The 24,671-nt window shown below is 40.1% G+C and overlaps 1 protein-coding gene and 1 long non-coding RNA gene across 3 annotated transcripts; one reads left to right on the plus strand and one right to left on the minus strand.

Annotated features, from left to right (window-relative positions):
• Window positions 1–2,757: 2,757 nt before the first annotated feature.
• Window positions 2,758–24,327, minus strand: LOC143478449 (uncharacterized). Of its 2 annotated transcripts, none has more exons than XM_076977450.1 (8): window positions 24,229–24,327; window positions 23,517–23,622; window positions 23,350–23,412; window positions 23,042–23,101; window positions 22,663–22,693; window positions 22,408–22,508; window positions 21,360–21,536; window positions 2,758–5,314 (listed from the first exon to the last, which is right to left on the minus strand). In XM_076977450.1, exons 1-8 carry the CDS (start codon window positions 24,250–24,252, stop codon window positions 5,100–5,102), a joined length of 777 nt encoding a protein of 258 aa, XP_076833565.1. In that variant the 5' UTR covers window positions 24,253–24,327; the 3' UTR covers window positions 2,758–5,099. The 2 variants fall into 2 exon arrangements, with proteins under 2 accessions (XP_076833565.1, XP_076833598.1); XM_076977483.1 differs by lacking the exon at window positions 2,758–5,314 and adding an exon at window positions 8,497–9,079.
• Window positions 19,924–20,807, plus strand: LOC143478670 (uncharacterized). Its single transcript, XR_013121766.1, has 3 exons — window positions 19,924–20,196; window positions 20,518–20,562; window positions 20,677–20,807. It is a non-coding gene; the product is annotated as an uncharacterized LOC143478670 (long non-coding RNA).
• Window positions 24,328–24,671: the final 344 nt, after the last annotated feature.

A 24,671-nucleotide genomic window follows, 5' to 3' on the forward strand; every position in this document is an offset into this window, starting at 1 on the left:
TCAAAGTCCACATCAGACAAATTGACCAATTCACTGGCGAGATGGATTGCTGTGGACTGTAGACCGCTCTCTGTGGTCCAAGGCTTAAGACGCGGCAAGTATGAACGCTTCCGCCGTTCATGGAGTCGCGCTGTCACTCGCGAAAGTATAATCCAGGCTTTACAAGAAGCGCTGCAAATTGCATCAGCTGATGCAAGTTACGAACTGCCGTCCAGAAAGACAATGTCGAAGAAATTCCAGCAGCTGTATGATGAGGAAAGGGAAGTAAAACAGGTTATTGTGAAGAGCGCCACAGATGTGTCTCTGACTGGGGATCACTGGACCTCTGCTAAGAATTATCTTGGTGTGACAGCTCATATTATAGATGATGAATGGAAGATCCAGTCATTTGCTTTGAGCATGCAGAAGACCACTTCTAGGCACTATGGAGATGCCTGTGTAGATGACTTTATGGCTGTGGCAGAGGCCTGGGAAATTAAAGAAAAAGTTTACCATCTTAAGTGGTATTAAAATACATCTTCTTCAGTTTTTCTTACTTCAGTTCTTCTTATTGTTCCAATATCCTGAGCAAAGCTCCCAAAATTAAAAATTTTTGGTCAGAATTTCCAGTGTTTGCTCTGTTTTCTGCACTCATCTCTATGTAGTAGACTGGTGAAAAAATAAACAAGATGTTGAAGTTTATGCTTATGTTAATTGATTCATTGATATGTTCATCATTCAAACTTAAATTAATGTTTCTCATGTTAAATATTGAAATGCGATTAATTTCGATTTATTAATTACAAAGCTTGTAATGAATTCGATTAATTTTTTTAATCGCGTCCCACCCCTATTCAGGACAAATTATTCCAAAATTTCCCCCAAAGACTCATAACTCGACTACACGTAATAAATGTTGTTTTTGGTCTCCAAATTTGAATTGTACAGGTCTTCTGATAGTTGAATAATGAAAATGTACCTTGGTCTCACATTGCTTTTTGTTCCAAACTCAGGTAAAAGGAGCAGTTCTGAAGTGGCTGAACCAGTATTTCAGCAGCCTGAGCCAACACATTATGGTCAGTAGAAATCTGTTACACAGATTATACATACATAACTGTTAGTCACACATTTAATAATTTAGTAATTTTTTTTGTCTTACATTTACAGATAGTGCTCAAGAACTTAACGCACTGCAAGACATTCTCAGGGACGTTCCTCCACAAGAGAAAGGTACTGTGCCACTCAGCTGGGCTGAACGGCAAGCTCAAAGCTCAGAGAAGTGGAATGCTTCTGTCACATAGGGCTATGCCCCCCTCTGTTTCTCGTGTCTGTGTTGTTCCCTGTTGATCCCGCTTTACAGATGTTTGCTGTACAGAGATTGCTTCATCTACCTCAACAGTGTACCCGTTCTCCCAGTCAGCTAAAGCTGATCTGTAGCAAAGAGGTCATCCTTGTTGGTAAGTACTTGATTCAGTTCAATTAAATGCAAAAGACTGAATTCATACTGCTTGCATGTCTCTTTTTGATTTCAGGACGGTACCAACTAAATTTGCCAACACTGAGCTGTTCTCAGTGCATGAAAAGCTGGACCACTGGACTTGATGAACTAGTACAATGTGGAAATTGGCCTGCTACCATCAACCACCAGACCATCTTCCATGTAGACCTGTTCCAGTCTTTCCAAGATCTGAAGCAGCTGGCTCCTGGGCTTTCTCGTCATGCATTTATTGGCATGCTTGATGAAAGAACAGTCTTTTGGCAGAGTAAGCATGCATCATATTTCTTTGTTGTAGATCAGGGCCAGTCTTATCCACACAGGGTCACTGTGGCTGCAGATGGTCTTATCAAGCAGAACCTATTTTTATTTGTTTAAAATGTGCTGTAGAATACATATATCTTGCATTTTACAGTATTCTCTAATTTGTGCATAGAAGGTATGCAACCTTGGTTGGGGTGAAAAATGCCCACATGAGTTTTTTTACATGCCCATTTGCAGGTTAAAATGTGTTGGTGGTTCTTGTTCTATTTTTAGTGAGTATATGGCTCACACTATATGAGTATAAGGTACGTGGGCACCTAACCATCATCCCTATATGAGCTTGCTGGACATCATATTCCAAAACCACGGGAATTACTATGGAGTTGGCCACTCTTCTGAGATGACTTTCCACAAGATTTTGGAATGTGACTGTGGGAATTTGTAGCCATTTGTTCAAAACAGCATTTGTGGTATCGGGCACTGATATTGGACAAGAAGGTCTGACTCACAATTTAGATTCCAGTTGATCTCAAAGGTTTTCAATTGGGTTCAGGGCTCTGTGCAGGCCACAGTTGTTATACCATGCCTTTATGGAGCTGGCTTTGTGCACAGTCATGGAACAGAGGAAGGTCTTCCTGAAACTGTTACTACAAAGTTGGAATCATATAATGGTGTGAAATGTCTTTGTATACTGTAAAATTACCTTCACTGGAACTAAGGGGCCAAGCTCCAGCTTTAGCCCAATATCCTTATGAGTAATGTAACAAGCCATGGTCAATATATATAAATATACACACACACATACACACACACAGTATCTGGCAAATGTCCTGTCGCTTAAGTCAAGTTGTAGGAACAACAACAAATAACTTGACTTGTAGTTGATCAATTGAAATCAGAAATAGCTTATATGAAAGGCAAAGCTCTCTAGATTATGTTTATTATACCAAAATAAGTTTTGTATCATTCATTGAGTTTTATCATTAATTAGGTCTTGTATACAAAATAATGTTGAAATTATACACATACTTTATTTTGAATACACAAACATGTTACAATAACATTAGAAAAATAGTTAATATCAATATGACTTCCATAAGCTTGAAGGACTGCATCCATACATCTTGGCAATGACTCAAGCTATTGATGAAGTCATCTGCAATGGCAAAGTAATCAGTCTCGCAGGACTTCCAGAGTTCACCAAGATTTTTTGGTTTCATCTTTCAAACCTCAATAATGTTCATGTCTGGTGACTGGGCTGGTCAATCCTGGAGCCCCTTGAACTTCTTTGCTTTCAGGAACTTTGATGTGGAGGCTGAAGTATGAGAAGCAACGCCATCCTGCTGCAGAATTTTGCCATCTCCAGAGTTCCTTACCTATATATAGTGTATATAGGTGAAAACCACTAGAGTTCCTGCATACCAAACCTGTCAAACCATGTCTTTACAGTTTTTCTCAGTCAGTTGGGTACATTTCTCACATCATGGTTTACATTGGCATCACAACAAGTGCATTTCTCAAAACAGTTAATGCAAACAGCAAAACTCAATGAAATACCTGCAAAAGCACATACTTCACTCAAAATTCGTTGTTTTTGCCCCAAAAGCAAATATTTAGGTCAGTCAATTTGTCAGTGCCATCAGAGTATCTAGTCTGTGTGCCATTGCCTATGAACAAGGCAGTCAAAATACTTAGTCATGTTGTCAGTGCAACTATAAGTCACAGTCAGTGCAGAATGTATATTCTGATGGATACTAGCTAAGCTTTTGATTTCAAGAACACTGCACATTCTGTGGAATATCCAATACGTTACACATACAAATTTACCGGTACGCAGAACACAAAGTTACACATGACTGTATGTGAAAAACTGTAACTGGCCAGGGTCAAACCCTAACCCTAACCCGGATGACAAGACCTCCATGATTTCCTTATTTACTTCTGAAAGACTCTCTGGGATGCTCTTTTATATCCAATCATGTTACTGATCTGTTGCCACTTAACCAGTGAGATGTTCCAGCAGGTGTTTCTTTTTATCATTACACAACTTTACCGTTTATGTTGAAGTACACAGCCAGTATAGAACAGGGCCATGTCTATAAACCTGCGCAATGCACTTCATGGTACAAAAATTACCCGAACATTAATTTTAAAGTATAATGATGTTTTAGAATAAGTGAAAATTATTACACGTCTAATGTTGGTGTAAACATGTGACTGACTAATCAATAAAAGAAGTGATAATGACCCAACAATGCCCCAGAGCTTTCTGCAGGTAATTGTATGACCAAAAGTTTTGATTGTTACTTTTGCCAAAACAGACAATAGTGTATCACTGAAATGGTGGTGCTACAAGTGAAGACCAATTAGAAATACAACATGAAGTTTTAAGTGATATGTAGGTAAAGAAAATGTGTGTGGGGTAAAGACTTTGATTCCACATAAAAGTATTGTTTTAAGATGTTGCACAATATCTTTATTGAACAATAACCTTATGAATGACAAAGGGTAATGATGAATAAATAACACATCACCTAGAAATACTGATTCCAAAATGAATATGTTGCAGGATAGCTGAGTGGAGATTGAAAAAAACTGATAAAACAGAACTGAAAGTTCCAATGCACCAGTTGTAAAATGTACAAGTTCTAATTACATTTATTTATTTATTTTAACTTAACTCAAATATTTTATTATTTAGTCAATATTTTAGTATGAATATAAAATATGTAATATTAAAACATTCATGCTGGAACCTTAAACCCTTTTCAGAACCATAAAAGCAGGTTCTCTCCCCCAGCTCAAACATCGGAAATGGAACATTCCACTTGTAACAACCTCCAGACTACATAACCCATCAACCCCCTGGGCTCAGGTCCTTTGGCCTGTAAGAGGCTGCCAGCATGCTGGAACAAACAGGTAAGTTGAACTAATTTCAAAACCCACAATAAACAGTTAAATATGCATGGAATATAGTAATCCTCTACACTATCAGTTGGCCACCCTGAATAGTGCAAGATAATTACAGTCCTGTAATTTCAGAGTCCTGACAAGGTCCAACTAGTGTTTGCCACTGCAGCCCTGTGGGTACCAATAAAAGAGTCTTTAAAACTTTGAGGTTGTCTTGGGGTTCTGTCAATTACAATATCTCACAGCATGGAACGGATGAGAACTTTGCTACAGAATAATTTAGAGTATTATTTTAAATCATTTTTACTGTGGGAAGATCTCGTTGAAAGGCTCCCATGTGTCTTTCTGTCACGTTACAGCCCCTGACCCCTCCCCTTTGGGTGTGTGTTTATGTCGTGTCCGAGCATGTTCATCAGTCTCACCTGTGGCTCGTCTAGTCATTACTCGGGGATTATGTGGTCTGTCTATTTAACGTGCATTCGCGCAGTGTCCCGTGCTCGTCTTTGTCGGAGTCATTCATGTTCCTACATGCAAGTGTTATACGTGCGCTGTCTGCGCTATCTTTTGTATATAAATATAATATAAAAAGTCCGTCGGTTTTGCAAGAGTGGACTTGTGCCCCATCCTTCTCGTCGCACCGAGCGTGACACTTTCCACTTGATGCCACTGCAAGAAAAACAGATATGAAAATGTGTCAGGGGTTAAAAAGGTGAGAAGACGGGGGGGGGGGGGGGGGGGGGGTGCTGGTAGCTGCAGCGATTAGCTCCGCCTCTCAGAGCTGAGAGGCATCTGCAGTTATCAGATACAATTCCTGTGTCCCATCCGTTTTTATCCTGTTTCAGGTGGGTAATGTGGTCAAAAACACTATAAATATTAACATGTTATTGTTAAAGTAATTTGGGAATTGTAGGTAATGCTTACTGTTGTGTGTAGTTCTAGATTGGGTCAGCAGAAGTCCGAATTTATATTCATATTCACGTTCATGTTCGTGTACGTGCAACACCGGAGTCATGTAATGGCCGACATACAGGGCAGCATTTCGGTGAATTAAACAATGTTCAACATTTCGTACTCTGGAACTGTATAATGTGTTCGTTCGTTAGCATGTTAGCAAGTTAGCATGTTGTTCTGCTCATGCGGAATGAGGTTTCATTACCGGGGAAAGCGTGCGCTATAGATGGCGGCAGACGTTTTCATACAGTGTGTATGTATGTATGTGTATGGATAGGTATGTATATGTATATATATATGTATATATGTGTGTATGTGTGTGTGTATATATATATATATATATATATATGTGTATGTATGTATGTATGTATGTATGTATGTATGTATGTGTATGTAGATGTATGGGTGCATATATATATATATATGAGTGGATGTATAGAGATGTACATACTTAGGGAGGAAATGGTGCATGTGTATTCCTTTTGTTAGGAGAAATGTGTGTATTTGTTATACAATGTATGCTGTGTTATATTGGTATGGATTGTGTCACAGTGATTGAATCCTGTGTTACTGCTTTGGACCAAACGGTATGAATACAACATAAACATGAGATTGTGTTAAAATGTTTATTTGAATAAACCAGAGCTGAGAGGCATCTGCAGTTATCAGATACAATTCCTGTGTCCCATCCGTTTTTATCCTGTTTCAGGTTACACAGTAATCTGTCTACACCGACCCTACGCCTGGGCGTGTAACAAATTGAACCATTGAACATAGAGATACTAAACATAATACATGTCAGACATGACATTCAGACACTGTCAGATTCAGAGATAAAAAAAAGATTTAAATTTCGAGAGGTGAGAGTAAGAAGAGTAGTCCATTGAAACCCAGAGTCTTCCCTGTTGACTTCTCTCACGGTAATGTCGCGCTGAAAAATATTGACCTGTCTTGACGGAGACAAGATCCGTAAACGCGAGAAGCTGCTTTCGCCATTCCGGATGGTTCAGTCAAAACCATTACGTCTTAATGAACCAATAGATAACATCAGCGGCGAAAATGAGTGTAAAAAAAATACCAGGGTTCACGTGTTTTTATTTTGTCACAAAAGGCTTCTAACATGGGCTAAAGCACAGGGTAGACTATCAAATGACAAGAGTTTGCAACTTCATCTTCAAGCTTTTCAGCCCTGGCGCGAATGTTATCCTCACACGTCCCTGGATTCACCAGTTAGAACTACAGACGCTAGAAAAAAAAATCTTGTTTCTTATTTTGTCACCGCTAAATACACGGGGTTGACGCGAACTTAATAGGCCTATCTATCTACCTACAGTTGTGGTCAAAAGTTTACATACACTTGTAAAAAAACAATGTTATGGCTGTCTTGAGTTTTCAATAAGTTCTACAACTCTTATTTTTCTGTGATAGAGTGATCGGAACACATACATGTTTGTCACAAAAAACAGTCATAAAATTTGGTTCTTTCATAAATTTATTATGGGTCTGCTGAAAATGTCACCAAATCTGCTGGGTCAAAAATATACATACAGCAACAAAATTTGTCAATTTTGGTGATGTAGCGAGTTGTCAATCAAATTAGCTTCATGTCATGGCCTCTTCACTTCTTGTAAGTGATTCTGATTGACTACAGCTGTTGACTTCTCATGAGCCCATTTAAATAGGGCTCATTTGACCCAGTGATTAGACTCAGCTACAAAAGCTACAATGGGAAAGTCAAAGGAACTCAGTGTGGATCTGAAAAAGCGAATTATTGACTTGAACAAGTCAGGGAAGTCACTTGGAGCCATTTCAAAGCAGCTACAGGTCCCAAGAGCAACTGTGCAGACAATTATACGCAAGTACAAAGTGCATGGAACAGTTGTGTCACTGCCACGATCAGGAAGAAAACGCAAGCTATCACATGCTGCCGAGAGGAGATTGGTCAGGATGGTCAAGAGTCAACCAAGAATCACCAAGAAGCAGGTCTGCAAGGATTTGGAAGCTGATGGAACACAGGTGTCAGTCTCCACAGTCAAGCGTGTTTTACATCGCCATGGACTGAGAGGCTGCCGTGCAAGAAAGAAGCCCTTGCTCCAGAAAAGGCACCTTAAGACTCGGCTGAAGTTTGCTGCTGATCACATGGACAAAGATAAAACCTTCTGGAGGAAAGTTCTCTGGTCAGACGAAACAAAAATTGAGCTGTTTGGCCACAACACCCAGCAATATGTTTGGAGGAGAAAAGGTGAGGCCTTTAATCCCAGGAACACCATGCCTACTGTCAAGCATGGTGGTGGTAGTATTATGCTCTGGGGATGTTTTGCTGCCAGTGGAACTGGTTCTTTGCAGAAAGTAAATGGGATAATGAAGAAGGAGGATTACCTCCAAATTCTGCAGGAAAACTTAAAACCATCAGCCCGAAGGTTGGGTCTTGGGCGCAGTTGGGTGTTCCAACAAGACAATGACCCAAAACACACATCAAAAGTGGTAAAGGAATGGCTAAACCAGGCTAGAATTAAGGTTTTAGAATGGCCTTCCCAAAGTCCTGACTTAAACCCCATTGAGAACATGTGGACAGTGCTAAAGAAACAGGTTCATGCAAGAAAACCATCACATTTAGCTGAACTGCACCAATTCTGTCAAGAAGAGTGGTCAAACATTCGACCTGAAGCTTGCCAGGAGCTTGTGGATGGCTACCAAAAGCGCCTAGTTGCCGTGAAAATGGCCAAGGGACATGTAACCAAATACTAATGTTGCTGTATGTATATTTTTGACCCAGCAGATTTGGTGACATTTTCAGCAGACCCATAATAAATTTATGAAAGAACCAAATTTTATGACTGTTTTTTGTGACAAACATGTATGTGTTCCGATCACTCTATCACAGAAAAATAAGAGTTGTAGAACTTACTGAAAACTCAAGACAGCCATAACATTGTTTTTTACAAGTGTATGTAAACTTTTGACCACAACTGTATTTATCACAGGAGCTTGTGGCTAGCTCTGACAGTGTTCAACGCTGTAGCGAACGGCAGTAACTTTGTTTTACCGGAAAATATGAAAACGATTGAAACCATTAATCACCCAATTAAATCCACTGGTAAATGTACGATCTGTTAAATGTAGTGGTAAATGTACGCTCCTCTGCCGTGTCCCGGTGTAGATATCACTAGGTCCTGCTTCACGTCCCGTTTAGCGTCACAACATGAATGAAGAACGTTCGTATAAACGCAATTTGGCCTCTATGATGGATCTGGGCGGAAATTGCTGGCCACTGTGTCATTGAAATTGCCGATTTCAGAAGTGCTCTGTATGCTTATTAAGTCAATATGATAATATATATACATATATATCTATAAAATATCTGCAGGACCCCCCCCTCCAAAAAAAAAAAAAAACTCCTCGGATCTAAACGATTCGCGTAGGTCACCCTTTTCAACTTCAAAATGGCGAATTTCGCCGAAAGGTGACAGATTTTCATGCCTGAAAAAAGAAAACAAAATATAAGGCATCACATTACGTAAAATATATTTTTATAAATCGGAGTGTGAATAGAAAGGAGCCTTGTAATCCTCTCTATCCTCTGCAGTGACTTGCTTACATAAGTACATAAACTTTCAGATTTTAATTTCCGAATTAAATCACAAATGACAAAGTTCACATACCACCCAGAACACTGCTGCCAACAGACTTCTTTTGTGCCCTATGATAAAATGTAAATTATTTTTTACAGTGTTACTGGCCTGGTGTCTCTACAAATGCACCACAAGATCTTCTGAGGCACTATACTGAATCAGCACACAATACCACAGTGGTTTAATTCAGTCTAAGACTTGGCTACAAATATTGTTATCTCAAAGACAGAACACTAAGGTGAGGACAAAAAACATCTGAACCAAAATGTGTGGCCTGCCTTGTCTTCCTCCTCCCAAGTAGAAGAAAGGGGTGAACAGTCCGTGTGAGTAGTTATTATTAGTTAACATATTAGATTTGTGGAATTTATCAACTTTCGGTTGAACCTGGCATGGTATCCAAGCAGTCAGACAGACAGATGGACAGCCAGAAAGAAAGCCAAATGTAGAACGACAGAGAGGTAGGTAGGTAAGTAGATAGACAGATAGACAGATAGATATATAGATAGACAGACAGATAGACAAATTGATTATCTATAATCAAATTATAGACAGGCAGACAGATAGATGATGGATGGATGGATAGATAGACAGACAGACAAGTGGCTCTTAAAAGTGCGGTTGGGTCGCTATAAAGCAGGGGTGGGAAATGAATTTTTACAAGGGGCCACATGAGAAACCTGAATTGTCTCAGAGGGTCACACAAACGAAAATGACATCACTACAGTGGCCCCGCCCACCTCGCACGAACTTCCGCAAACGGTGGAGGTGTTTATACTTGCCGCGTCACATTCTGTGTAGTGTTCTCCGAAACGATGTGTGTTAGTATAAAGAAACACCCCTCAAAAACAATGGAAGGAACATTTACCTGACCAATTTTAATGTTGCTTTTTGTTTCAGATTTGAAAAGTGCTGGAATTTAGGCTAAATACTTGAAAATGTTTGAAATTGTAACTACTTCGTTTCACAACAAATAGCCATCTGAATGAACAGTTTTCTTGTATTACATTAACAAATAAAAGCCTCTTGTAATTCCAGGACGAAACATGAGAGAACATGAAGACTTTAAACAACCATTAAATAATGTGATAAAAAAGCTAATTATTTTGAATAATAATATATGTATATAATATAGTATATGTATAAATATTTAACTCAATTAAGTTTAACGTGCTGGGAAATATTGAAATGGACCTTGAAAGTGACGTACAAATGCTTTAATTCCACCTTATAAAGGTGTATGAAACCTGCAAACATGACTTTGTCCATCGCGCTGAGGCGCGGCATGCGCGCGAAGTTAAAAAATTCGAGAGGTGCACGACCTCGCGAATCAACAGCGTGCGATGTCCTCGCGCACGGGCAGAGCCACTGCGATTACGTCATTTTCGCCACGCAGACCCCCGCGCTGCTCGCGTCAAGTATAAACCAGGCTTAAACCTAGCTTTAAAGCACTTCTACGGCACTTCCGAGGTCCATTTCAATATTTCCCAGCTGACTCAGGTTCTCTCTAAGCTCGGTTTCTGGAACGGAAAACCCTGAGTTTACGTTAACTCTGAGTTTACTTACCCTGTTTCTTCACTGAATCCGCTTTCTGGAATACCCCCTGTTCAGTCAGCTATTTGTTGTGAATCGAAATAGTTACAATTTCAAGCATTTTCAAGTACTTTAGCCAACTTTTCAAACCACTTTTCAAACCTGGAACACAATTCACAATTATAATTTGTCACGTAAATGTTCAGCCGTTCGCGGAGGTTCGTGCGAGGGGTGCGGAGTCGCGCGCTACGTTCACTCGCGAAAGTATTAACTTGTCGCTGATCACCCACAGTGTTTCTTGCACAGCTCACACACGCACGTACATCCACACGGAATTAACAAAAACGTAGCGCCTTCAAAATAAAAGCGTCACAGTTGTATTGCACGCACGACATAGATATTTGTTAAATTTATTATTGGCCTCTCGCGGGCCGGACAGGGACGCACAACGGGCCGGATGTGGCCCGCGGCCCGTTGTTTGCCCAGGTCTGCTATAAAGGATAGTGAGATAGATGGATGTGAGGAGGGATCTGAAAGGTCTGTGAAAAGAAAAAAAAGATGTCAAAACATTTAATGATAACATATAACTTTTCGTAGCACATTGCAGATACTGTTATTAATAAAACACTTCCCAATTGCACCTTTGATTAAAAAGAGAGTATAATTAGGCCTCTCCAACTAGATTTGGTAGTGCATAGTGTGTGAAATGTTAAAATACTCTGATAATATTGTAACATATTTATTAAATACTGCCACATATCATGGAAACTTGTTTCCACAATTCACATATAAATCAGCTCTAGCTGAAATGTCATTTCTATATCATTCATTAATGGACATACAGTTTGAGAAATGTTAGTCTAGACCTGTGTATTATTTAGGTATACATAATTAGAGGCACATGCTCTAATTCAGTGGTGGACAGTAACTAAGTAAATGTAATTTGTTACTGTACTTTTACTTCACTACATTTCAAAGCGAAACTTTTTACTTTTCACTTCGTTACATTTACAGAAACATCTCGTTCCTTTTTCATTTTTAAATCAACGCTTAATAAAATACCGAAAGGTCAAAGTGTATCGTGTCACAGACTATCACCAATCAGCGCTCAGTAAGAGATTAAGATTTGTATGCTAAATGGCTGAGGATCTGACATGGCTGCAACAGATGTCTTCCCCCAACACCCCTGGCCTTATTTAGCCCTTTTGTTTGAATTCCTCGAAAAGAAAAATGATTCGTATTCCTCCTCTTCATTACAAAGAACACATCGCTGTCATCATTTATGAACTCGCGTCAAACTTGAAAAACACATCGAAGTAAGTTTGCCATTAGATGAGTACTACCAACAGGGTGGTTTATATACCCCGGTTAATTATATCACATTGAAGTACACTACATTTAACAGATGCTTTTATCCAAAGCAGTGTGCTAGTACCCAAATTGCAATCTGTGGAGATGCTAAGTGCCAGTTTAACACAGGAGACTCCCACATCAAACGTTAAAGCTGGGGACACATACACGCGAATTTGGCCAAGCGAAGCGAACTTCGCAATTCATTCCTATGAGGGAGGCGAAGGCAAGCAAACATGAGCGAAGTAAAGCAAAATCATTAAAATTATTATTATCAGGGTTGGGGGGCGAGCGGCGGCATGTGTGTAAAATGTTGTCGGGGGTGGGGGGGGGGGGGGTAAGTATTATATCGCGATCGATAGCCAGGGGTTGGCGCCAGAGCGAACTAGTAACTCAATGAATCATAGATGTAGATCGGAGATAAATAAGCTAGATTTTTTTTCACTGTGAGAAATCGGATGTATGTCCTGTGAGCGTGTGAAGACGGTCTCGGGTAAAGACAGTCAATGCGTGTGTCTCACGCTCATTGCGTGAGAGTTGGCAACTCTGATTATTATTATATTAATTATTATTAATTATTCAGTCAAGTTTAATATTATGAGTTCAGTTGGTTGGGCTGCACACAGTTCTAGTTCTAGGTGCTAGAGCTTCTAGCTTCCCTGTCCCACCATGTGGTGGACAACGTAGAACCTCAGAAAAAGTTCCCCAAGCTAGGACTGAAGTGGCCAGTTCGAAATTATTGTTCTGTTTGGTGGTGAATTGTTTTCATATTAAACGGTTTGTCTACTTGTCTACCTTTCTAGTGTGAATTATTAATATGGATAAAGTTTGGAAATGAATGTCGTGAGGATAATATAGGCTAGTTTTGTGTATTTTGTGTTTGCTAGGCAAATGTAAGGCACTGTTTCCTGTTCACCTGTTGATCGAGTAGGCCTAGGGGTTTTGATGTGACGCTAAGAAAAAAAGGTTTTTACTTTTACTTTTAATACTTAAGTATTTTTGAAGGCAGATACTTTTGTACTTCTACTCAAGTAAAAAATTGAGGTGAATACTTTTACTTTTACTTGAGTAATATTCAATGCAAGGTAACTGTACTTTTACTCAAGTACATAATTGGTGTACTTTGTTCACCACTGCTCTAATTAGGCCAGCTCTAATGCTAGCTAGCAAATAACATTTTCACCTGTTAAACACCGAAATGCACTCTTAGCATGTGAAAAGTAAACTTCTACATGGTGAACTTATTTTGAGGGCAACATAACTTTATAGAAATTGTGACACTAATCAAATCTCAAGTTAATTAAAGGCATGCTAGCTAATCTAAGCTAGTTTACTAAGCAAGTTAGAGCATCGGACTGCTTAAGCTGGGCGTACACTGTACGATATTTTAAATTGTGTACTCAGCTCCAGCTCAAACTGTACGACTAAATCGCAGGGTTTAAAAGTTCACAGCTCACAATTCATATACTCACACTATACGACCCGACGCTCTCATGCGATCTCATGAGGAGCGATTTGAATTTCAAACATGTTTGATATTCTTGCGACGCTGCGATTTCTGATCGGGAGTTGGTCGTGATGTGTGAATCGCTCCTCGTTTACCTGTGTAAACTATACGATGCACGAGAAGTGATTGAGCCGAAACTCGGCCCGATCGCAAAAATAGTCGCACGAGTGAAAAATCGGCTGAAAATGGGCCAAAAATCGCACAGTGTACGCCCAGCTTTAGACCAGACCTGGGCAAACCACAGCCCGCGGGTCACATCCGGCCCGTTGTGCGTCCCTGTCCAGCCCGCGAGAGGCCAGTCATAAATGAAACAAATATCTATGTCGTGCGTGCAATACAACTGTGATGCTTTTATTTTGAAATCGCTACGTTTGTGTTAATTCTGTGTGGACGTACGTGCGCGTTTGTGAGCTGTGCGAGAAACAGTCAGTGTTGCCAACTTAGCGACTTTGTCGCTATATTTAGCGACTTTTCAGACCTTCTAGCGACTTTTTGTAGTAAAAAGCGACTAGCGACAAATCTAGCGACTTTTTGCGGTGTTATTGGAGACTTTTGGAGACTCTGAACAAACGCATTCTTTAGTTGCTGTCCTCTGGGTCGTGAGCCCCGGCGGGTGCTGCCGTGAGCAGTGTTGCCAGGTCCTACAAAAATATCCCGCACAAAGTCGGTGTAAAACCCGCCCTTTAGCAGCCTAAACTAGCCCAAAGCTGTTGACGGGGGGTGGGGGGGGGGGGGGGGGGGGGGGAGGAGTGTTTAAAATGGAGACAAATTAAGTATTATATCTCGATCGATTCTTTGTGTTGACTTGTAACTCCCGTGGTGGCCCAACTCAAAAGTAGCCCAAAAAACCGCACCCCGCGTCCCCAGAATTTTTACCCGCGGCAGGATTTTCAAACAAGCCCAATTTGGCATGAAAACCGCAAACCTGGCAACTATGGCCGTGAGCCCCACAACACTCAGTGCAGTCTCACACTCAGAGCAGACCCTCACCGCTCCACGTCCACACTGCAAATGAACTGCACATGCAAAAGAAAAGAAAAGAAATCACTGCATTTAACTCACACAGTCTCTGTCATTCTTCACCTCATTCACCACGTAGCCAATCACTCGACTCGGCCACAGTGCATCTCTGTGAAAGCTAAACATCTAGCTTAAACATTTAGCTAACTCTCCACAGTATGTGCGTCTGTGTGAAAGATTAACATGTCTCACTCTAAACCAGGGTTACTCAACTGGCGGACCGCGGTCCGGATCCGGACCCGAACGCAGTCCTGTCCGGACCCAATCTCATTCCTGATTAACTGGATACAGACCAAAAAAAAATCCCGGTCCAGACCCAATCTCATTCCTGATTAACTGGATACGGACCAAAAAAAAACCGGAGCATTTATTTCAGGGCTATTGAAAAAAAAAACACTCCGTCACGAGTGTTACGTTCGCCACACCCCCGCTCAACAACTTACATCCGCCACCCCCCCCGCTCAACAACTTACGTTCGCCACCCCTGCCGCTCCGGACCTCAGGTCACAGGTATCTGCCAAAATTGGACCGCGGACAAATTTAGTTGAATACCCCTGCTCTAAACTCTATTCTCAAAAATCCTGGAAAGAGTGGGAATCAAATCCTGAATTTAAAGGCTGGCTGAAGCCGTGTATTGGAGATAATACACGGGCATACTGCCTGTATTGTTAGGTTGATTTCTATGCCAACTAGTTCCTGCTAACTGCTACTCATATACTAACATTTAACAACACAGCAAAAAAACTGTAATTTACGTAAAAATTATTTATACAAAGAATTAAAATCATGTAGTTCTTTTGAGAAGTGACTGCCTATTTCAAAGGCAACAGATGTTGTTCATTTGTAGTTCTAACATATTTAAGGTGTTTTTACTCTTTTTTTTCTCTCCCAACGTTATTCCTTTACACAGCTTCAAAAACATGTATTATGCAAATTAGGTGATGACGAGGTGAGCGACTTCTAGCGACTTTTAGGACAACCAATAGCGACTTTCCTTACTGAGGAGTTGGCAACAGTGGAAACAGTAGGGTTAGGTAGGTGATCAGCCACAAATTAAGGCTTACGTGAATGAACGTAGCGCGCGAACCTCCACGAACGGCGGAACATTTACGTGACGAATTTTAATGTTGCATTGTGTTCCAGGTTTGAAATGGGCTGGAATTTAGGCTAAAGTACTTGAAAATGCTTGAAATTGTGACTGTATTTCGATTCACAACAAATAGCTGACTGAACGGGGTATTCCAGAAAGCGGATTTAGTGACGAAACCGGGTAAACTCAGAGTTAACGAAAATTCAGGGTTTTCCGTTCCAGAAACTGAGCTTAGAGAGAACCTGAGTCAGCTGGGAAATATTGAAATGGACCTTGAAAGTGCCGTAGAAGTGATTTAAAGGTAGGTTTAAGCCTGGTTTATCGGTGACTCCGCCCGTGTGCGAGGGCCTCGCGCGCTGTCGATAGACAAAGTCATGTTTGCAGGGTTTATACATCTTTACAAGGTGGAATTAAAGCACTTGTACGTCACTTTCAAGGTCCATTTCAATATTTCCCAGCACATTAAACTTAATTAAGTTAAATATTTATACATATAATCGAAATAATTCGCTTTTAATCACATTATTTAATGGTGGTTTATTTTCAAAACGCCCAATCTTAGTCTTCGCTTTCTCTCATGTTTCGTCCTGGAATTACAAGAGGCTCGTATTTGTTAACGTAATACAAAGTCAGACAGTGTTCAGTCAGACAAATATTTGTTGTGAAACGAAGTAGTTACAATTTCAAGCATTTTCAAGTATTTAGCCTAAATTCCAGCACTTTTCAAATCTGAAACAAAAAGCAACATTAAAATTGGTCAGGTAAATGTTCCTTCCCCTGTTTTTGAGGGGTGTTTCTTTACACTAACACATATCGTTTCAGACAACACTGCTCAGAATGTGATGCGGGAAGTATAAATGCCTCCGCCGTTCGCGGAAGTTCATGCGAGGTGGGCGGAGCCACCGCGATGATGTCATTTTTGTTTGTGTGGCCCTCTGACACAATTCAGGTTTCTCATGTGGCCCCTTGTAAAAATTAATTGCCCACCCCTGGCTTAGACACTCACTGTGTGGAGGGAAAGCGCGCGGTGATTCTGTGTCCAGTGGCTCGGGCGGAAGTGCACACAGTCCGACAGCTGGGAGGTGCTCACTTTCACTTCAGGCTGTATGAAATGTAGGGCCCTAACTTTGACCCTCCCTTAAACAATCTGCTTCAAAACCTTGATATCGATGGTCGCAATCGTGCTCAAATTGGATAGCAACCTTACCAATGTGAGCAGAACTTCACAGTAAGAGTCTTTGTTTCCACACAGGAAAAAGTAGCCAAAGACAAACATAACAATCCCTAAACTATTAAACATATTACCCCCCCCCCCCCGCTCTCGCTCGCTCTCTCTCTCTCTCTCTCTCTCTCTCTCTCTCTCTCTCTCCTCGCAAAACGTCAAATGTCTAAACTTTTTTTAACGTTTGCTTTAATGTAACAGGAAGACTCCGTTACAGAGTGTGCCTGAAGATACAGCCCTTTTAATTAAGGGCACCGCCCATATTGAATTAGTGCACATCACAAAGGGTATTTAAACTCTCGTTTGTTCTCGTTAGCGCTGAAGCTGATTGATTGATTGTGTGTGACTAGAGACGCGCTCTAGTCTTGGTTGTAAGAGTTTTTACCCATTCTTGCAGAGTTCTGGGTTGTAAGAGTTTTACCCATTCACGCAAAGTTGAGATTGTTCAGGGCTTTAAGACGCTTGACTGGGTGTGTTTTGAGCTGCATGTGAGCGGTAAGTAAGATAATAATGGGATGCATTCAATGTTGGAATAAATTAATATGTTTCGTTTGTTCGCGTGCTATGGAGGACGAAAGGTGACAAATAAATAAATAAATAAATAAATAAATGTACAGCCTAAAAGTAGAAATTCATGAACAAATACATAAATATTCGACATAAAATAGCTTTTATTTATTTATGGATTAATTAATTTATGCATTTAAATTTTATTTTTTTGTGGATTTATTTATTTATGGATTTAAGAATTAATTTATTTGTGGATTTATGGATTTAAAGATTTATTTATTTATGGATTTATTCCTCAAGTCCATGTTAATGAAGTGGGCGGAGACTATTGCAATTCTAACGAGCTATTGGTCGAGGGAGGTGTGGATGAGCTGCAAGGCGGACAAGACATAACTAAGTCATCCTTAATCCTTACAAAATGGCACGTGGAAAGTTGTCCCAGGTCCTGCGAGAAATCGCAGATGAGCTAGATAAGCGTAAGTATCGCGTTTTTAATTATTCACCGTATTTCGCCACGTCCACTTTCAAGTGTGTGTTTCTTCCGCCTTTGTGTTAGAACTTCCGGTCAGCTATTTTTGCATTAGTGTACACTACTATATTTTAATGATTTTTTTTCATAAAATAGGCATTCTTGTCTATTTACTTTACTTAATTACTTAAAATTACTAAATGAATGCAAGGGAAATATGTGGCCACTGATTATAAAATAGTTACTTATCTGATAGCCTCACAAGCACCCGACACGTTTGCTTAATCGGAGCTTCATAACCGAGCCATTTCTCGGGATAAGGATGATCTGGTGTTGGTTTCCCCTCCACAAAATGATAAGAGCAGACGTATGGACGTTTGGGTGGATGTTTTAAATTTAGCGCCTTCAGCCTTAGACGCAGGTTCTCTTCTTTGGAAGGCGGTGGATACAAGTTATAAGGTGCCCCGCAACACTCAGATCTTTTCGAGCTGTGTTCGTAACACTGTTGGTCAAGCCAAGTTTTCCTCTTCTTCCAATTATTGTGACACCCTCTAACTCAGGAGTGGCCAACCTGCGGCTCTTTGCCTGGTTTCATGCGTCTCCCCAGGCGGTCCGCTCTCACCTGCACTAACGGTGTGTGTCGTGGCCCGGTTACCTCATCAGCTCTGAGGGCGACACACTGCTATATCTTCGTGGTGCACGGTTTGTTTACAAGCCCAGCGAGCCGATAATACTTTTAAAACCGGCGTAGTGGAAAACTGGAGACTAGCGGCATGAAGTATCTGTGATATTGTGATTGTGATTTGAGTCTCGTTGGTGAGACGCGGTTCTTCTGTCACACGTTTATAATAAACCACATACGAGGTGCAGCAAAGGCACCGCACACGACTGAGGGAGGTTTAAAAACTACTGACACTGTCTGTTCTTTTCTTCCTAAAAGTGAGCGCAGGTCAGTGGCGTTGTAATGAGTGTTGATAAGGGAGTTTATCCACTTTTTACCTAGAAAACAACAGTTGTGTACATAACAGAGCTCGTAGTGTGCTCCAAACGTGACAAAGTCCTGAAGCACATCACGACTTATGTTTATATCGAAGTTTGTGCTTGTTTTTTTTACTTAATACTTAATTTGTGTACATTTTACATCCTCCCCGCTAATAATTTGGTCTCTTGTGGCTCTTGGTCTCTGACGGGTTGGCCACCTCTGCTCTAACTGAACATATTATGCTAGTCATTTTGTGTTTGTTGTCGTTTTGCTTGTAATCGTTATCAGCGTATCCGTAGCACCGGAAGTTCTAACACAAAGTCAACCAAGATGGCCCTGCCCAGCGTTGTCATGGAAAATAGCGTGAATAGGGCTTGAAAAGGGCCCTATATTGTTATTCCGTTTCTCCAAATTTCTGCAATTAATGCGGCCCGAACCGCTTAACGTACAGACTCCGTTCGAACTGCGTTTCGAAGGTCTCGGCTCTGTGTGGTGTGCTATCCGTTTTTGGAGTCGATTAGAGTTATAGATTTTAATAGAATTGAGTTTAAAAATGAAAAATGGCCCTATTAAAATGAATGGTGGAATGTTCAGAATTTCAAATCATCACTGCCAGTTAGAGTGTGAGCTGGCATAAAAAATGATCAAAACGTTCTTGGATAAACTGCTGTAAAATCCTTACACTTTGACCTAGAAGCTCCATTTAAATTTTAAATGGGAGAGAAACTTGTACCTTCTGGCACGCCGAAATATCTAATCATTTGATGAATTAGTTTTAGAGTTATGAGCATTTGTTTGGCACTAGACACAGAAAACTGCCCCATTGCCCCCCATATAAATGAATCAGAATCAGAATTAGCTTTGTTGAGATGTTTGTGTTTTTAACTTGTCATAAATCAGTCATTTTAAGGTCAAACCACACAAAAATATATCAAAATCATCAGCAAGGGGTCCTCTCTCACACAATCATTTTGGTGAAGTGATAAGTTAAATGGGTCCCAAACTACGACCGTTTGTTCGGAGGGTGCAAATAACATAAAACAAGGTTTCTCCACTCAGAGTGGCAGAGACAGAGTGGCAGTTATTTTTGAATGTCTCTCCCCCTCCCCCACACACGCACACACCTGCATCTCTCTCATACCCACTCCACACAGTCACACACATATACACCACACAGACACACACACATACATACATGCAGATGGGGCAGATGGAGCAGAGGGGCTGATGGGGCAGAAGGAGCAGATGGAGCAGAGAGGCAGATGGAGCAGAGGGGCAGATGAGGGTGAGGGGCAAATGGAGCAGAGGGGCAGATGGGGCAAAGGGGCAGATGAGGGTGAGGGGCAAAGGGGGCAGAGGGGCAGATGGGGCAGATGGAGCAGAGAGGCAAATGGGGCAGATGGAGCATATACACCATATACACTACATGTACACACACACACACAGAGACTTGCATCTCTTTTCAAGCACTATGTATTTCCTTCAGGAAATGCACATCTCTAGTTATTTTTGCTGATTATCAAAATGTATTTATACCGAAGAACGACACCGTTATGCTCTTTAATGAAATAATGTCCTCGTGTTCTAACTGCCCCTCTCCTTGCAGCGTCAACATCTGCAGCAACCTCAGTCGCAGTCGATCTGAACCAGTGTAGGTTTAGCGTTTTCATTCTTTTCTATCGATTATTAAAATGCAGTTTTACCCAGGAACGCCATAGTTGTACTGTTGTTTAGTTAAATAATGGCTTCATCCTTCTCCTTGCAGCAACCTCACCATCTGCAGCGGCTCAGTCAAGCACAGGTTCAGCTCAACATGTACACCCTGTAGATGATATGTGGCTTATTTGGGTCAAAGAACCCACAAGCATCCAGGAGCTGAAGTTAATGCGAAACGTGTCCCAATAGTATTCAGCTGTAGCAGCTAGTTCTTAGCCTAGCTAATTGCAGATTAAGTTAGCAACGACACCACTAGCTAGAAAGCACATTTACGTGATTGGAATGACAAAAACTCACAAATACATTTGTTGTGCCACTATAGCAGAAGTTGCCAGACTGTTTCGGCCATATAAAGGAAGACCGCTGTCCAGGCGTCAAACGTTTGGACAATTAAGACAGCCCTGTTCGTATACTCATACGTTCTGCTGTCTGTCGGACAAAAATGCAGAATCTGTTCCTACTCGTCAGCTGAAACGGCGACTGAGCACATTTGGTTTAGGGGAGAAGCGTGTTGTAACCTGTGTTTATGATACAGAAAATTTAAATAGTTTATTCTTTAGTGTGTTGAATAATTATTTTTGATAACATTGCAGTTTTGAGAAACTTTCTAATTATTAATAATTGTTTTTTATAAGGCAACCATAAAAGTCCAGATGAATTCAAAAGGTTCCTTTTGGAGGTGTATCCCAAACTGAGACGGGGTGGTAAAATCTGAGAAACAACTGAACCTACCTTTAACATAAGGCTGTGTATCATGAGGACAGACAGGATCAGATGATGTTCCTCCTTCAATTCCCACAATGATGGGGCGTCCGCTGTTTTGCTCCAAAGCAAGGTCTTCTGCAGGAGTGAGGACTGCTACAGGAGGCCCACCACCAGTAGCAGCAGTAGCAGTTTTCTTTCTGGTTGCTAAAATATTTTATACAGTTATTTAAAATGGTGTTTTACCTTTTCCTGTACATTGGACTAATCAACTGTACTTACCATTCTGGAGTATATTTTTATATTTCACCTTGACCTGCTGCCACGTTCTCTTAACCCAGCTCATGTTACTTATAAATCAGGAAATTATTAATTAACATTATTAATTTACTATAACACTTTTAAAATGCCAATGAATGGATTAAATTATATGCTCATGCATTTAGTCTGTCTGCAATATTTTGCCAGACAGCTTATCTGGCTTTATAAATACAGGACGTGTTGCCTTTCTTCGTAATAATGTATTTATATTCCTCATACAGACGTATAAGTAGCTCATGTTCAGCAGAAGAAGCAAAAAAGCTGCTTGTTCCTTCAGCTCTTTCGACATTTTCTTGCATTGTCGAATATTGATTAGTGAGGCTGTGTAAATACTGTGTGCATGCGCATGATCGCCGATTTCAAAAGCCTGGCTTGAATTAGCGGGAACAGGTTGCGTCTGGATTTCGTTAGTGGAACGGAACTAGACGGAAGTGAACTGTTTGGCTAACTCAAGCGAGGCTCACTCTAATAAGCGCCGCTTTCATAAGCTCGCTTCGTGGAATAGCCCCAAGGCCTCTATATTTGTTGTCACAATCTTTTGGTGTTTGTGGGTTGCTAAACAAAAGGCCCTATGCAGCTGATCACTGATGTCAATCACTGTTATAAGCTGAATATCCTATTCAAATATTCAATTTAGTTGATTTTCCTGAAAGAAGATGGCAAATGACTTATTTTTAATTATACAACATATCATGACAGGAGTGCAAAAACACAGACAATAAATAGGAAAAGAATAACTGAGTTTTTAAATACTTACTTGCAGGATGTTCTTCAGATTTATGAGTTATACACCACCTCCAGACTCCAACCACCAGAAGAACAGTGACAGTAGTTGCAGCTACAGCATATAGATTATATCTAAATGCAATAATAGTGCTGGAGATTAATGATAACGCTATAACAACTGTTATATTCAATGGATCAATGACTACAATTTTTATGGAATCACAAATCAAGAACACCAAATGAGAAAATTATATGTAGGTTATAGAGAATGATGAAGAAATCTTACATCTTTGGTACATCGTTGGGAGAAATGTTCACTGGTGGGGATGGACAAAACATAAGGAGAAAACAAATTATGCACCAAATAGTTTGTCTTTTTGTCTTTGTCTTATCTCCTTTTAATGTTTCTTTTATTTATACTGTAAAGCACTTTGAGTTACATGTATGTATGAAAGGTGCTATACAAATAAAGATTATTAAGAGACAAAATCTGAACATGGGTTATCCAACTTAATCAGGTTGATGGATAAAGGTCACTAAACAATGAATATATAATGTCATGAGACCAAGCCTGGGAGAGACATGCATATAAAAGTTGATCACTGTGTACATAAAACATTCAATTGTGCAGAAGAGTTTGGAACCAGAACATGGGTATAACGTACCATTTTCACATTCAGTATTAGAAAACCAGGTGCAGTTTGCAATCATCCTGGAGCCATTTTCTAGATATGAATAGAAAAATTCAGATAGTGACAGAGCAAAAATGGTATGATCCATAAAATATTTGTTGTGGTCACTGCACAACTGCCACTGCTAGTAAATTATGCTGGATTGTAGATATGCTCTAGTCTCAGGCTATCAATGTGGATGTTTCAGTAAATGGCACATTTTTAAATAGTTGTTTAAGTTATTTAAAAATACCTCTCCATCTTTTTGTACAGTATTTTTAAGAAACGTGAGGAAAACTTACCACACTTGCATGGAAGGCAACTTACACCACTGGTTTTTGTACAGTTCTGATTTACATACCATCCTGTAAATTAATATTTAACTTATTAGTGTAATTACATTCAAATGTATATGGATTGTTGTCTCATTTTAAAGAATGTTCTCATAAATCTTTATTATTTTACTCACCCTTGACACAGAGGGGACAACATGTTGAGTCCTGAAGTGCAAATTGACCCTCATTGCATGTCTCTACACACCTATGAACCAGCGTCACCAGTAGCAAAACTGAAATCTGACATTTTGAAGATATCAAATAGTTCAGAAATAAAACATATGGGTAATTTCACTGTCAAACTGTGGCTCCGCCCTCATCTATGTGTCATTGTTGTTTTTTGTATTTCCTGGTTTCCTCATGTTCATTGTTTGTTTCCATGTGCTGCTGTCATTTCTGCTGCTGTGAGTCCTTCCCTCTGATTTGTAACTCATCCCCATTGTCAACATTCCCATGTTTTCTGAGTTACTTCCTAGTTAACATTTGTATTTAGTCTCCTCGTTTTGTATCTAGCCTGATGTTGAGTATGTATCCTTGTTCTATGCAAGTTGGTCTGAAGTCCTTGTGTGAGTATGATGACGACCTCAGTAACAATCGGTATGTTTTGTGTAAAGAATCTGTTAATATTAAACCCCACTTATCTCAGCATTGTTGTCCACCTTTGACTTATCACGCCACTACGGCGTTACATTCAGCATTAATTGTAATTTTTGCCTTGGAACAATTGTTATTTCTAACATTACATTTAATAATAAACGTATTAAATCACTAAAAACCAAACCAGGTCTCAGTACACAGGTACACAAAGTACTCCGCACACAACAGGGCAGACAAAACACCACTCACCTCAATAGGTAAACACATATCCATTCCTGAAGCCAGTAAGATGTAAGTTACTAATAAAATAATCAACCCGAATGGGATGTTTATAGTCAGTCCTTGTGATGCAATACAGGTGGAGCATAAGACATGCGGTCATGTAAACACTCTTGTTCAAACTTGCCCACCTCTTACATGCACTGCAGCATAATTCTGAGACGACATGAGCACTGAAAAGTTAAAACATAAACCTTGCTTTCACTCACAGACTGAGCGATTGGGTTTAAATAAGTGATTTAAAAAGTTTGGTTGTAATCGGATTGCTGTTGGCAAACACAAACAATTCAACTGATGCTAAATACCTACCTCAGCTCATTAATAAATAGCCTATAGAAAACATTCCATAACGCTAAATATTTAGAATGCTTCACCAGATATAACAACCTGATATCCAGTGGTGGAAAGCTATG

The sequence above is a fragment of the Brachyhypopomus gauderio genome, chromosome 1 (assembly GCF_052324685.1).
Source record: "Brachyhypopomus gauderio isolate BG-103 chromosome 1, BGAUD_0.2, whole genome shotgun sequence".
NCBI classification, from domain to species: Eukaryota; Metazoa; Chordata; class Actinopteri; order Gymnotiformes; family Hypopomidae; genus Brachyhypopomus; species Brachyhypopomus gauderio.